Source organism: Elephantulus edwardii, unplaced genomic scaffold, assembly GCF_000299155.1.
Source record: "Elephantulus edwardii isolate Elephantulus edwardi_28Jun2011 unplaced genomic scaffold, EleEdw1.0 scaffold00096, whole genome shotgun sequence".
NCBI lineage: Eukaryota > Metazoa > Chordata > Mammalia > Macroscelidea > Macroscelididae > Elephantulus > Elephantulus edwardii.
The window spans coordinates 3,877,797-3,891,554 of record NW_006399846.1 but is presented as its reverse complement, the minus strand read 5'-3'; the positions used below and the strand labels follow the sequence as shown (position 1 = coordinate 3,891,554).

The 13,758-nt window shown below is 41.8% G+C and overlaps 1 protein-coding gene across 1 annotated transcript; it reads left to right on the top strand.

Moving 5' to 3' along the window:
- Positions 1-513: 513 nt before the first annotated feature.
- Positions 514-1,041, top strand: LOC102865539 (ferritin light chain-like). Its single transcript, XM_006891292.1, has one exon. It carries the CDS (start codon positions 514-516, stop codon positions 1,039-1,041), a length of 528 nt encoding a protein of 175 aa, XP_006891354.1.
- The last annotated feature ends 12,717 nt before the right edge of the window (positions 1,042-13,758 follow it).

Sequence of the window (13,758 nt, the reverse complement as noted above, 5' to 3'; positions counted from 1 at the left end):
GTCCTTGGAGAAGGACATCATGCTTGGGAGGGTGGAGGGACAGCGCAGGAGGGGAAGGCCCTCTATGAGGTGGATTGATTCAATGACTGGGATAATCGGGATGGGACTATCAGAGACAGTGTGATTGGCACAGGACAGAGCAGAGCTTAGCACTGTTGTACATAGGGTTGCTATGATTTGCAAGTGACTGGATGGCACATAACAGCAACAACAACATCTAACAGGGTACTTTTGGCTAGGCGTGAACCATCAACCTTTCGCATACTAATTGAGTGCTTAATTACTTTTGTCATTCAAAACTTAAATAACAAGACAAAACAAAACCAGAATTCCCCAGAGGTCCCTATCTGTCTCTTGCTTCAATAGTGTTTGGACAGACCTGGCGACTGCCCCTTCCAGCCTCTGACTACCCTCCAACTTCATCTCCAGGAGTAATCTTGGGACCATCTTAGCCATAACCTATTTTCGGGATCAGATAACACTGTTTTTTGTTAGTCCCAAAACTTCGACCCTATGAGCTATCAGATCGGACAAAATTATTCTGCTGAAGGGGAAGCTGGCATCAACTGTTTTGACAATCTGCACCTGCAGGCCTCTTCCACCTACCTCTCTCTGGGTTTTTATTTTGACCGTGATGATGTGGTCTTGGAAAGCGTGGGACATTTGTTCCGCGAGCTGGCAAAGGAGACGTGTGAGGCTGACAAGAGATTCTTGCAGCTTCAAAACCAGCACAGTGGCCGTGTCCTCTTCCAAGATATCCAGAAGCCATCCCAGGATGAGTGGGACAAAACCTTGGACGCCATGGAAACAGCGTTGGCCTTGAAGAAGAACTTAAGCTCTGTTCTTCTGGATCTGCACACCATGGGTTCTTCCCACACAGACCCCCATCTCTGTGACTTTCTGGAGAACCACTTCCTGAATGAGGAAGTGAAACTGCTCAAGAAGATGGGTGACCAACTGACCAACATTAGAAGACTGGACGGCCTCCGGGCTGGGCTGGGCGAGTATCTCTTTGAGTGTCTCACCCTCGAACACGACTAGGGGCCTGCAGTGACCTGCAGGGGGGACCTCTGCACCCCCCTGCCATCAGCAGCAAGTTTCTCTTTCCACCCTGATGGAGAATCTTATCCACCCACAAGCCCTTCACCCAAGCCTTGGACCAAATGAAACAATAAAACTTTTTGCCACAGCTAAAAGAACAAACAAAACTCCCCACCCTTAAAAAAACAACCAACCAGAAACAAAACACAGCAAACAAACCCTTCAAACTCATGCTGTCAAATTAATTGGTTCTGACTCCTAAAAATCCTCCATTGGATTTCCAAGGCTGTAGGACCACCAAGTGAACAAAAGATGTGTCCTGGAGATGGTGAAGTCACGTTTCCTCTTAGAGGCTATAATTTTGAAGATCCATCTTACATACTTTTGGCAAGTTGCCAGGAGGAACCAGTCCTTGGAGAAGCACATTATGTTTGGAAGGGTGGAGGGACAGTGCAAGAGAGGAAGATCCTGAATGAGATGCATTGATTGACACAGTGACAGTGGCAATGGGACAAGTGTGTCAGAGACCGTGAGATTGACTCCAGATAGAGCAGGGTTCAGCACTATTACGCTGTATTGAGTAGTAGTCCACTCAATGGCCCATAACAACACAAGCAAATCATAATGGGAGGAGACTATTTTTCTTCTGGGAGCTGCTGTGGGATTCACACCATTGGAGCCATAGAGCCATTGTTTTAGCAGCACAACTAACTTACTACAGACTACACCACCAGTTGTTTGTTCTTCTAGGAGTCCATGGTATGGTCAATAATTTTCTTCAGCCCCACAGTTAAAGACATTGATTCTTCTGTTATCCTTATTCATTGTCCAGCTTTCTGATACATAGCCAGTAAATGTGAAGACCATGCCCTGGATCAGATACACCTTAGTCTCTAAACTGACGTCATTACTTTCTAGGACTCTGCAGAATTCCTTGACAGCACACTCTCCTAAAATCAACTTGTCTTTTGATTTTTTGACTGTGGGTACCAAGAGTATCAATTGTAGAACTAAGTAAGCAGAAATTGTTAACAATCTCAATCTCTTCTCCATCTATCATGGTGCTACCAATTGGCCTAGTGATGAGAATCTTTGTTATCTGGATGTGGTGCTTCAATCCGTATGGAAGACTGCAGGCCTTGACTTTTTGCAGCAAAAGCTTCTCAGTGTTGGCAACCAAAGTTGTGTCATCTGCACAGCACAGCTTGTTGATACGTCTTCCTCCAATCTTGATGTCCTATTCTTCCTCATAAAATCCAGCCTCTGGAATAATCTGTTCTGCATACAAATGGAAAAGGTATGAAGAAAGAAGGCATGTCTGATACACTTCTTTCTTGATTTCAAACTATGTAGTGTTTCCTTGCTCTGTTCTGAAGCCTGCCTCCTGGTCTAAGTATGAGTTTTGCATGAGCACAATCAAGTGTTCTGAGATTCCCATTCTTCTCAATGTTAGCCACAATTAGTTGTGATCTAAACAGTCAACTGTCTTTGCATAGTCAATGAAACAGAGATATTCCTTTTTTAAAATTTTCACAAATACCAGGGACATTTAATATTTCTAGAGGTTTCCAGTAACAATGCGATTGGTATATATTGTTTTTCACACTGGGATCTTTCCCATTTCCTTCACCCACCCACCCCCACATCAAATTATATGACCCTATAGTGAACCCTTCCCCGCCCACCCTCACCCCTCTGCTCCCTCCTATCCCCCCTTGGATCCTCATTCTCATTCTACAACAATGGTTTTATACAGTATTTGTCCTTATGGGGCTGAGTTAGTTCACTTAGCATAATGCTCTCCAGTCCCTCCCAAGTTAGGTAGTAATTTACAAAATAATTACTCCTGTGTTCTCCATAGTATTCCTTTTTGTGAATATACTTAAATTTCTTAATCCATTCCATTTTATTGGACATTTAGGCTGTTTCCGTGTTCTTGTCATGGCAAATAATGATGCTATCAACATCGGTAGACAAATCTCTGTTTGTGCCTCAGTTCTCATTTTCTCAGGGCTATATTCTAAGCAGTGGAATAGCTGGGTCATGTGGAATTTCTATGTTCAGTTTTTTTAAGAAGCGCCAAACTGCCTTCCAGAGTGTTGTAGCATTTTACAATCCTACCAAAAATGTATGAGTTTCTTTTCCTCCACATCCCCTCCAACATTTATTACTTGCTTCCATGTTAAACTTTGCCACTGCTACTAGAGTAAGATGGTACCTCATTGTGATTTTGATTTGCATCTCTTTTTTGCAAGTGATTTGGAGCATTTGTTCATGTGTCTGTTGGCCAAATTAAAATCGTCCTCTGTGAAAATTCTTTCCATGTCTTTGGCTCATTTTGTAATTGTGTTATCAGTCTTTTTCTTGTGGAGGCTCTGTAGGATTCTATAAACTTTTTAAAAAAATTATTATTAAATTGTATTAGTTTTAATGAACATTTACAGAGATTTTGGATTCTCATTCATTCATTGTTGCACTGTTTTCACTACCCTCCTCCCCAGTTGGTTCTTCTTCTCCCCTCCCCCCCATCCAAATGTCTGTTTTAATTGTCCAATTGCCACAGTGCTTGTCAAAGCCAGTTCTGATTAATCTCCTTTGTCAGTGTGTCCTTTGCCATTGCCTATCACTCCTCCCTGAGAGAGACTTCACCCTGATTCATAAGGAAAAGGGGATGGCGTATTCTCTTAGCTACTTCCTGCTGAAAAGGGACGTTGTGGGTTTCAGGGTGAAGATCTTCTCTCACTACTCTAAAGGGCCCCTTTGGCAGTAGGAAACACATAGACTATTATGGAGATTGGTTTTGGAATTTAGATGCACTGTTATTAATTGTGCTTAGCCGTACATGTTCATATCCTTGAAGATGTATCATGGAGGTGTTGCAACCTAGAAGACACAAATTTAACTAACAAGTTAAAAGTACATGAGTCAAAAATTAACAAGCAATAATATTCCGAGTAGAGGTTCTAGTAGTGGCACAAATCAAGTTACAGAGGGAAGGTGGTTCTTACAATAAAAGGCCTATAGACTAGCACTTTGTCTATTATAGTGTACAGGTTAGGAACCACAAGATGTAGAGGCTCAGCTATGTCATTTATGCTTCTTAAGTCCTGGAGCAAATGCCATCTACCACTGGGCTGTTTTACAACTCGGAAGTTCACATGCAAGGTAGAGGTGAAGTAAGGAACTGCTTATGAGGTTTTCCATCCATACCAACAACTAAGAGATAGTGAGAAGAGTTGGGACCTCAGAAGGCTTTTAGGACCAATTAGTAGGCTCTGTGTCCAGGAAAAAATGAATATACTTACCAGTAATGTTAATGCTCATCCACGGCTCTTCTAGGGGGATCTAAATCATTGAAGTGTCCTCCTTTGTTTCCAGCTGGGAGCTGGGGCCTGTCAGTCCTGTCAGCCACGAGGACCTGATGTGCGCCACCTTGGCCAAGTGTCCTTCAGAGCCACATGAAATGTTTTCATGTGCTCTCACTTTAAGAGCAAGTGAGTGGGCGCTTCCTCTCTACTCCCTTGCCTATCTGTGGCTCTCGTCTGTGACACTGTCTACTGAAGTGGCCCAGCTTTCCACAGTGGAAGCAATTCTGACCTCCTTTATTACCTTTGGGTGGCGGATTCTATAAATTTTTGATATGAGACCCTTGTCTCAAATGGTATTGCCAAATTTGTTTTCCCAGTCAGTAGGGTTTTTGTTGTGTTTTTATTTACAATTGTTTATTTACAATTGTTTAAAGAGAGAATAGTGGTTCTCATTGTGACTGCTATTTAATATAAGAACTTAATTCTTTTTTTAAACTTTTTAAACTGAGATGTTAATGAAAGTTTATAGAGACTTTAGATGTCCATTCATTCATTGTTGCAGTTTTCCTCCCCCAAATTTCGCTTTTCTCTTTGAAAAGAAAAAAAAAATTCTTTCATTCTTATACACACCCCTGCCCCCAAGTCCACTTTACTATACAGTTCTTATTCTGGACTCCTGTCATGCAAATAATACCTAATCTTATATCCCTTTCAAACAGTTCTCTCCCTCATCTGCTTCAATGCTGTGTACATTACATATCCCCCCTTTTCTTAGTTTCCCTTCAACCCCACCCCAATGTCAGTCCCATTTTACAACAGTGGCATTATTCAGTATTTGTTCTTTTGTGACTGAGATATTTCATTCAGCATAATATCCTCTAGGGTCACCCATTTTGTATAATATTCCATTAGTCCTTTGTTTTTCAGTGCATAGTATTCTATTGTATGAATATACCACAGCTTCTCAATCCATTCATTTGATGATGGGAACTTGGTTTGTTTCCAATTCTTTGCTATTGTTAGCAAAGCAGCAATAACCATGGGTGTGCATATATCTGCTTGGATGTCAGTTATGGTCTCTTTAGGGTATATTCCCATAGTGGAATTGCTGGGTCAAAAGGTATTTCTATTTGCAACTTTTTGAGAAAGCTCCATACTGCCTTCCACAGTGGTTGCACTGTTTTACACTCCCACCAACAGTGAATAAGGGTTCCAGTTTCTCCACAACCACACCAGCATTTGTTGTTTGCTGTTCTGTTAAATTTGGCTTTTCTTACTGGGGTGAGATGATACATCATAGTTGTTTTGATTTGCATCTCTCTTAGAGCTAGGGATTTTGAACATTTCTTCATGTGCTTGTTAGCCATCTGAATGTCTTCTTTGGAGAAGTGTCTGTTCATATCCTGTGCTCATTTTGCAATTGGGTTGTTTACCTTTATCTTGTTGTGGTGCAGTTAATAGGTTTTATTTTCACTCTATTACAACAAGCTTTTTATGCACACAGGGATTTAATCTTTAGAAAGTCTCCTTCATTAATTTTATCTTCTTCAGTTTATACTTTTTTGGCTATATTTGGCAGTTTCTTTATAGCAAAGACTAGGCCATCAAGGCTTGATCCCAGATTGTCCCTTATAAACTTTATGGTTTTGAGCTTTACTCCCAGGTCTCTGACCCACCTTGAGTTGATTTTTGTGTATGGTGTGGGATGTGGATCCTGTTTTAGCTTTCTGCAGGTAGTGGTCCAGTTTTGCTAGCACCATTTGTTGAAGTGATTGTCATTTCCCCATTTAATAGGTTTTATTTCCTTGTCTATTATCAGTTAACCATAGATAGCTGGGTCCATTCTGGGCTCTCCATTCTGTTATGTTGGTCTATGTGCCTGTCATTATACCAGTACCATGCTGTTTTGGTTACTACTGCTGTATAGTAGGTTTTGAGGTCAGGAAGCGCTATGCCTACAACTTAGTTTTATTTCTCAGAAATGTTTTACTTATTTGGAGTCTCTTTCCTTTCCCAATAAACTTGACAATTTCCCTTTCAATCTCCTTAAAACACGAATTTATTATCCGTATTGAGATTGTTTTGAATATGTAGATTGCTTTGGTAGGATTGTCATTTTTATAATATTGAATCTTATGAACTGGGCACATTTTTACATTTCTTTAGGTCTTTTATTGTGTTTTGCTGAAATGGTCTGTAGTTTTCTTTTTATTGGTCCTTTGTATCTGTAGTTAGGTTCACTCGCCAAGTATCTCAAGTTGTGGTTGGCTATTGTAAGTGGTATTACTTTCTTAGTTTCCTTCTCTGAGTTCTCTTTGTTATTGTAGAGGAATCTGATTTTTGCCACTTTTTTGCTGTCTGCTTATATCCTACCACTTTACTAAATTGGCCTACTAAGAGATTTTGTTGTTGTTGAGTCTTTGGGGTTTTCTGTGTACACTATCATATCATCTGCATACAGTGATAGTTTAAATAGCTCTTTGCCAAGCCGAATGCCTTTTATTTCTTCCTCTTGTCATATTGCCCTGGCAAGCACTTCCAAGACAATACTGAATAGAAGTAGTGATAGTGGGCATCCTTGACAGATAGATATTTTTCTGGTACTCTCTGCTCTCAGCTAAGATCCATCTAACACTGGCTATGAGGTCCCTAGTGCCACAGCCTCTTCTAAATCTAGTTTGCACTTCTGGTACCATTTCAGTAGTTTTTAAATAATATTCAGCAAGATTTTGCTTGAGTGTGATACTAATGATATTGTTCAATAATTTCTATACTCTGTTGGATCACCTACTTTTGGAATGGGGTTAAATATGGATCTCTTCCACTCAGTTGGCCATGTAGATATCCTTCAGATTTCTTGGCACAACCTGGTAAGCACATCCAGAGCTGCATCACTTTGTTGAAAATATATCAATTGGAATTCCATCAGTTCCTGGGTCTTTATTTTATACCAATTCCTTCAGAGCAGTTTGGACTCTGAAGTCTCCATTGCCTCTTATAATATGTTGTTTCATTAAATTCTTCTGTCATACCTCCATTGGTTCCTCTTGTTCCAGAAAATTTTAAAAGTAGATTGGATAACCCATGGCACAAGACATGAGGGCCATGCTGATTCCACCTGCTTTGGGAGGTGATTCCTTTCTCAAAGTGCTGGAAAGGAAACGTAAAGGTCCTGGGGAAGGCAGGGCCAAGACTGTCTAAATCTCTGACAGAATATCCACTCCTACAATAGCTGTAAGATGAGCTATTCTGATATGCACCATTAGGCAAACAGAGTGGACTTATGCAGCCAGGTAAGCCCTGGGCATGGGCCAACCTCCACCCCAGCCCTGGAACCTGGGAGTCCATATGTGTTTGGTCCCAGTGCCTGATCTGAGTCCTAGGAAAAAGATTCCAGGGTAATAGGGTAAATCTTTAGCTCAGAACCTTAGCCAGAACTCTAATTCCTGGATTTGGTGAATTCCCGGTGGCAGCCAAGGCAAATAAAATAGATGAATATCGAACATTGGCCTTGAAGTTATAATGTTGAATGGAGAATGTAAGGTGTTGGCTACACTGAAGTCATAATGTTGACTGCAGAATTTAATGTTGTGGCAGAAGGGTACGTGTATTAAGGCAGCTATGAACTTTTTAAAAAAGCCTTTTGGCATGTGCCTTTGTGGAGTAATTTGGGGAAGGGAGGCAGAGTCAGGATTTACAAATAAATTAGGAATATCTGTCATTTCATTTCTAACGAAAATATCCAGAGTAAGGACAAAAGGACAAACAACCCATTTTTTTTAAATGGCAAAGGATTTATGTGGATATTTCTCTAAAGATACAAATGACCAACAGGCACCTGAAATGATGTTCAACATCATTAGGGTGAGAGCTGAAAATCTGAAGATAAGACGTGTAGGCTATAATGCATACATTGTACCCTCACCCATTGCTGGTGGAAGTGCAAGATGGTACAGCTGCTGTGATAACTTAATGGTTCCTCTCAAAGTTAAACTATACTCATTAAGAAATCCACTGACACTGAGTAGATTTCAGCTCATAACAATCCTCTATTGAGTTTTCCAAGGCTGTGAATTTTCACAGGAGGAGACTGTCATATTTCTCCTCTGCAGTTGCTAATGAATTCAAACCACTGACCTGTTGGCACATTATAAAGCCTGGCACATTATACACTACAGCATCTGAGTGCCTTGCAATTATCACATGACCTCTAAGTATGTAGCTGACAGACTTGGAAGCAGGAACTGAAATAGATACTTTTATGTCAATTGTCTTTGTAGCACTATTCACAAAAGACAAAAGGTGGACACAATACGAGTGTCTGTCAACAGAAGAATGGATAAACAAAATGTAGCATACACTCACACTGGAATATTAATGAGCCGTAAGGAGAAATGACGTGATACATGCTACAACTTGAGTGAATCTTGAGAACTTGGGGACTTCACTGAGTGAAGTAAGTCAGACACAAAAACCAAATATTGTCTGAGTTACACGAAAATGAGAATAGACACATGAAGGGAGGCGAAGCTTATTGGTGACTACCAGGGTCTGACCTGGGGAACTGAGTCACTTACTCATGAAGTACTCAGTTTCTTGGGCTTGAGGTGATGAACAAGTTTTGGAAACATAGTGGCGAATGTTGCCCAGTGTAGTGAATGTAACCAATGTCACTGAATTGAGCACTAAATATGATTCAAAGTGCTAATCTTTTGTTTTATCTATGTTACCACTTAAAAATAGTTTTAAAAATATCCATACTTCATGAGTTTAGGTGCAAAACGTGTTCAATGTTGGCAGTAGGGCCATGCGTAGATGCAAATTCTGTGATAAACCAAAATGAAAAGGACAAAACAGAAGCAAAGGTGTTGGGAAGGACCTAGCAGTGGTGAGCTGCTTGCACACCCTGGCCTCTACTTGACATTCTCCACTCTGAATACAAATTGGAACCACTTTGGAGCCTTTCAAACTCAAGAGAAACAGCCTTGGCAAAGGTCAAATCTATGAAGTTGGAATCCCAGAAAACAAAGACCAAGCAGTCAAGTCAGTTTCTCAAGCTCCACAGCAGCTCTGATCTATCAGGGTCAGCAGCACAGCTGCTTGCAGTCTACCGCCTGTTGTGGGGGTCCCCACTGCAGGGTGTTCCAAGCAGCCTCTGACCCAAGGCTATTTTTATGCCCAGATGGACATCTGTTCTCCTTTCAGGAAACACATTTCTGGATTAGATTTCAACCAGAAAATTCATGCTCTTTGGGAGAGCCCTGGTGTATGTGCTGGCCCCAGGCAGTTAGAATGACTGAGGTGCTGTTGTTGTTGTTAGGTGCTAATGGGTTGAATAACCCATAGTGACCCTATGAACAAAAGATCTGAACACTATCTGGGCCTGTCTGTGCCATCCTCACACATCCTAACACACTAGAGCCCATTGCAACTGTCACATTGTCAACCCACCTGGTCGAGGGTCTTCTTCTCTTTCCCTAATCCTCTACCTTTTCAAGCATCATATACCTCTCCAAGGAATGGCCTCTCCTAACAACATGCTCAAAGTTTGGGAGATGAAGCTTTATCATCTTTGCCTTCACGGAGCAGTCTGGCTGCATCTTTTCGAAGATGTATTTGTTTATTTGTTTTGACAGTCCATGGGATATTCAATATTCTTCTCCAGCACTACAGCTCAAAAGTCTCAATTCTTCTTCTGTCAATCTTATTCATTATTCAGCTCTCAGATGCCCAGCAAGTGATTGGAAAGACCATAGGCTGAATCAGACATACCTTAGTCCTCAAACTGACATCATTGCTCCTCAATAATTTGGAGGGATTCCTTACTGCAGACTTTACCAGTGCAAAACTGAGGTGCTAGGAATAAATGAAAGCAAGAAACTATGTCTTTGCCCAGAAGTTATCCTTTATTATCCCCTGGACGCCTTCATTTCCTGGTGCTGCCACAACAGAATGCCACAAGTGGATGGCTTCAAAGAACAAAAATGTATGTTCTCACATTTAAGGAGGTGAGAGGTCCAGATTCAGAATGTGGCTTAAAGGAGAGGGCAGTCTTTGTCTATTTCAGCCTCCAGTAACCGGGAACCCCAGGCTTCTTGGTGATATCTGCTTTTCCAAGCATGATGGCTGTCTATAAAGGAATAGCCTCTTCTAATCACTTGCCTATAGTATGTGAGATGAAGCTTTGCCATCCTATCAAGTAGATGGGGAAGAACTGTCTCCTGGAGTTCCCCAGGCCGTTTGTAAAAGTTGACGACTATGTTTTTCTCCCAGAGTGGCTGATGAGTTTAAACTACCAGCTTTTCAGTTAATAGTCAAACGTTTTAACCACTGAGCTAGTAGCCTTACTTGTGATATCACTGAGTTGAGTTCGAATCACCAAATTTTAGACTAGTTGCTGTGTACTGTTGAGTTGGAACTGACTCATAGCTGATCCCTCAGCCAGTTTTCAGAGGCAATAAGTTACATGGGAGGAGACTGCCTGTCTTTATCTCACAGAACAGCTGACAGATTTGAACAGTGTACCTTTGGGTTGGCAACACACCTCCTTACCACGGAGCCACCAGAGCTTTCTTTAAATTAGTTGTTGTGGTTAGGTGCTGTGGAGTTGAGTATGACTCTTAGCGACCCTGTGGACCACAGTCCTGAACCCTGACCTATCCTTGTCACCTCTGACACGTTTGAGCCCCTTGCTGTATATGAATCTCGCTGGAGGTCTTCCTCTCTTTTGCTAACCCTCCACCTTTCCAAGCATAATATCCCTTTCAAAGGAATAGTAGTCAAATGCAAACCATTTACCCGACCCAGGGACCTGTTCTAGCTCGTGAGTTCACTGAGCATGTCCTATGACCAGAGAGACTTTTTCTTAATACAGGAAAGATATGTCCCTTGATCTTTCCAATGACTAAAGAATGACTGCGGTAGTAGATCTGAATGCCGGAGTAGTGGTATGTCTTTCTGGTAGGCTAGTGATCAATACAGCTTTTAGTTTCTCAACTCCTTTCCTCCTGGGACAGAATGCAATGCTATGCATATTGAACGTACCTGATCAATACTAGTTGATGAGAAAAATGAATGACATGTTCTGAGAAATGTGTGCACAACCTGAGAACAAGAGAGTGTTATAATTAGAAAACCAGAGCTGGAGCTGGGAACCCGAGCGAGGAGCTGGCTCCTGGTGCCCTCCCTATCAGATGTGCTCTCCAGGCTCCAGACAGCCTGGCCAGGAGCCAAGACCCAGTGCCCTGGCCTTCAGCAAAGCCCAAAGGGAACACTCATCCATCATAGAAGGTAATGGTGCGTGGAAGGGCTCGTCTCCCCCTCCAGGCTTACTCGGACTAGTGGCTGTTGGGAAAGAATTTGACTTTCCCAAGAAAAGAAAGACCAATTTTAGAATAGTTTTTCTTTCTTTCTTTTTCTCCTAAGCAAGTTGGTGCCAGTACAGGACATTCTGCACTGGTCCCAGGCTAAGGTATCCCTGAGCCTTTCTGAGCCTGTTTTCTATTGCCCCAACCATTCCTTTAGTTCCTGGGAGTCCTACTGCACCTCCTCCCCATGCCACTCAACCCTAAGGGCAGTGACTCTCAGAAGATCCTTCCTCCCTTGGCTTCCAGAACCAATGCAATGAGCTCGGTGCTTGTTCTATGACTTGATAATTGGTGCACAGGTAACTGAAGAAGCTCTGGTGGTGTGGTGGTGGTTAAGGCTTTTGGCTACTAATAAAAAAGATCAGCAGTTCAAGTCTACCAGCTGCTTCTTGGGAGACTGGTGAAGGCAGTTTGCTTCTGTAAAGATTTGTAGCATCGGGATCCTCACAGGGCACTTCTGCTCCGTTCTCTGTGATGACTAAACTAAAGTCACAGGACAGCAGTGGGTGGGGTTGGCTTTGAGAATGATGTTTGTGGACAATTTCTCTATACGGAAAAGAGGCCCTAAGAAGAATCTCAGTAGCTCATTTTTCTCTAGTGTGATCTCTCTATGATGAGTATGGGTCAAAAGAAGTAGAAAACAGAAACAATTTTTTGAATGTTGCTTCTCAAAGACTCAAAGGTCTTGTTGCTGAAAGGGCTCCTAAGGTCCCAGGACCAGCAGCAGCAGTTTCACCCTGGAGCCTGTGAGAAACAAAGAACCCTTGGAAAAGGCAGTGAAAAAGCCAGAGAGGTTCATGACAACGACAAAAAATCAAAGTGGATGTCACAGAGACTCTGAGCATTGCACTGCAAGGTTGAGAGGCCAAATCAAAGGAAAAGATTGCTGAAGTGAGCAAGATGAATAGAAGATTCCAAAGGCAACTTGAGGAGACAAAGCCAAGTATTATAGTGACATTAGCAGAGAATTGGAGTTAGAATACAGAAGAGAAGAATCTCCTTAGCCTTCCTAAGCTGAAAGAACTGAGAAACAAATTCAAGCCTCAAGCTGCAATACTGACAAAACCCTGAATGATCCAGAAAGTGTTAACAAAATATGGAAGAAATACAGAGTCACTAACCGAAAAGAATTGCTTGCCATTTTAGGAAATAGCTTATGATCAAGAACCAATGGTGATGAAGGAAGTTGTTTAAGCTCACTGAAGACATTGGGGGGGAAAAGCCTCCAGGAAATAATAGAATACTAATTGACATGTTCCAGAAAACAGATGCTGCCATGCTTGGCTGTGCCAAGAAACCTGGGAGAGCTAGCTAGCTGGCCAAAAGACTAGAGGAGATCTGTATTAGTTCCCATTCTCAAAAAAGTTGAGCCAACAGAATGTGAAAATGTTGAACAATATCACTAACAGCACACACAAGTGAAATATTGCTGCTGGTTAATAAAAAGTGGCTAGAACTGTATAATGACAGAGATTTAAGTGGGATCTAAAGAGGCTGTGGCACCAGGAATACCACTGCTGATGTCAGACCGCTCTTGACTGAAAGCAAGGAGTCTCAGAAGTGTGTCTACTTGTGTTTTAAGGACTGTGAAAAGGCACTTGACTGTGTGGATCCTAACACATTGTGGGTAATATTGAGAAGAATGGGAATCCAAGAATGTTTAATTGTGGGCATGTGAAACCTATACCTAGACCAAGAGGCTATTGTGGAAATAGAGCAAGGAAACAACACATAGCTTAAAATAAAGGTGTATGTCAATGCCATATCCTTTCTCCATACTTGTCTCCTCCCTGTGCCAAATTAATAATGTGAGAAGCTGGGCTTTATAAAGAAAAATGTGGCCTCTGGATTTGAAGGAAAACTCATCAACAACCTGCGCTATGCAGATAATACAACCTTGCTTGCTGAAAGTGAGGAGGACTTGAAGTGCTTGATGCGAAAGATCAAGGACTACAGTCTTCCATAAGGATAACATCTCAGCATCAAGAAGATATTATGCTAGCTGGGGAAAAGATAGAAACTGCCAGTGGTTTCATCTTACT

Excerpts from the sequence above, each read along its gene's own strand:
- LOC102865539 (XM_006891292.1), top strand. The coding sequence starts at position 514 with ATGAGCTATCAGATCGGACAAAATTATTCTGCTGAAGGGGAAGCTGGC.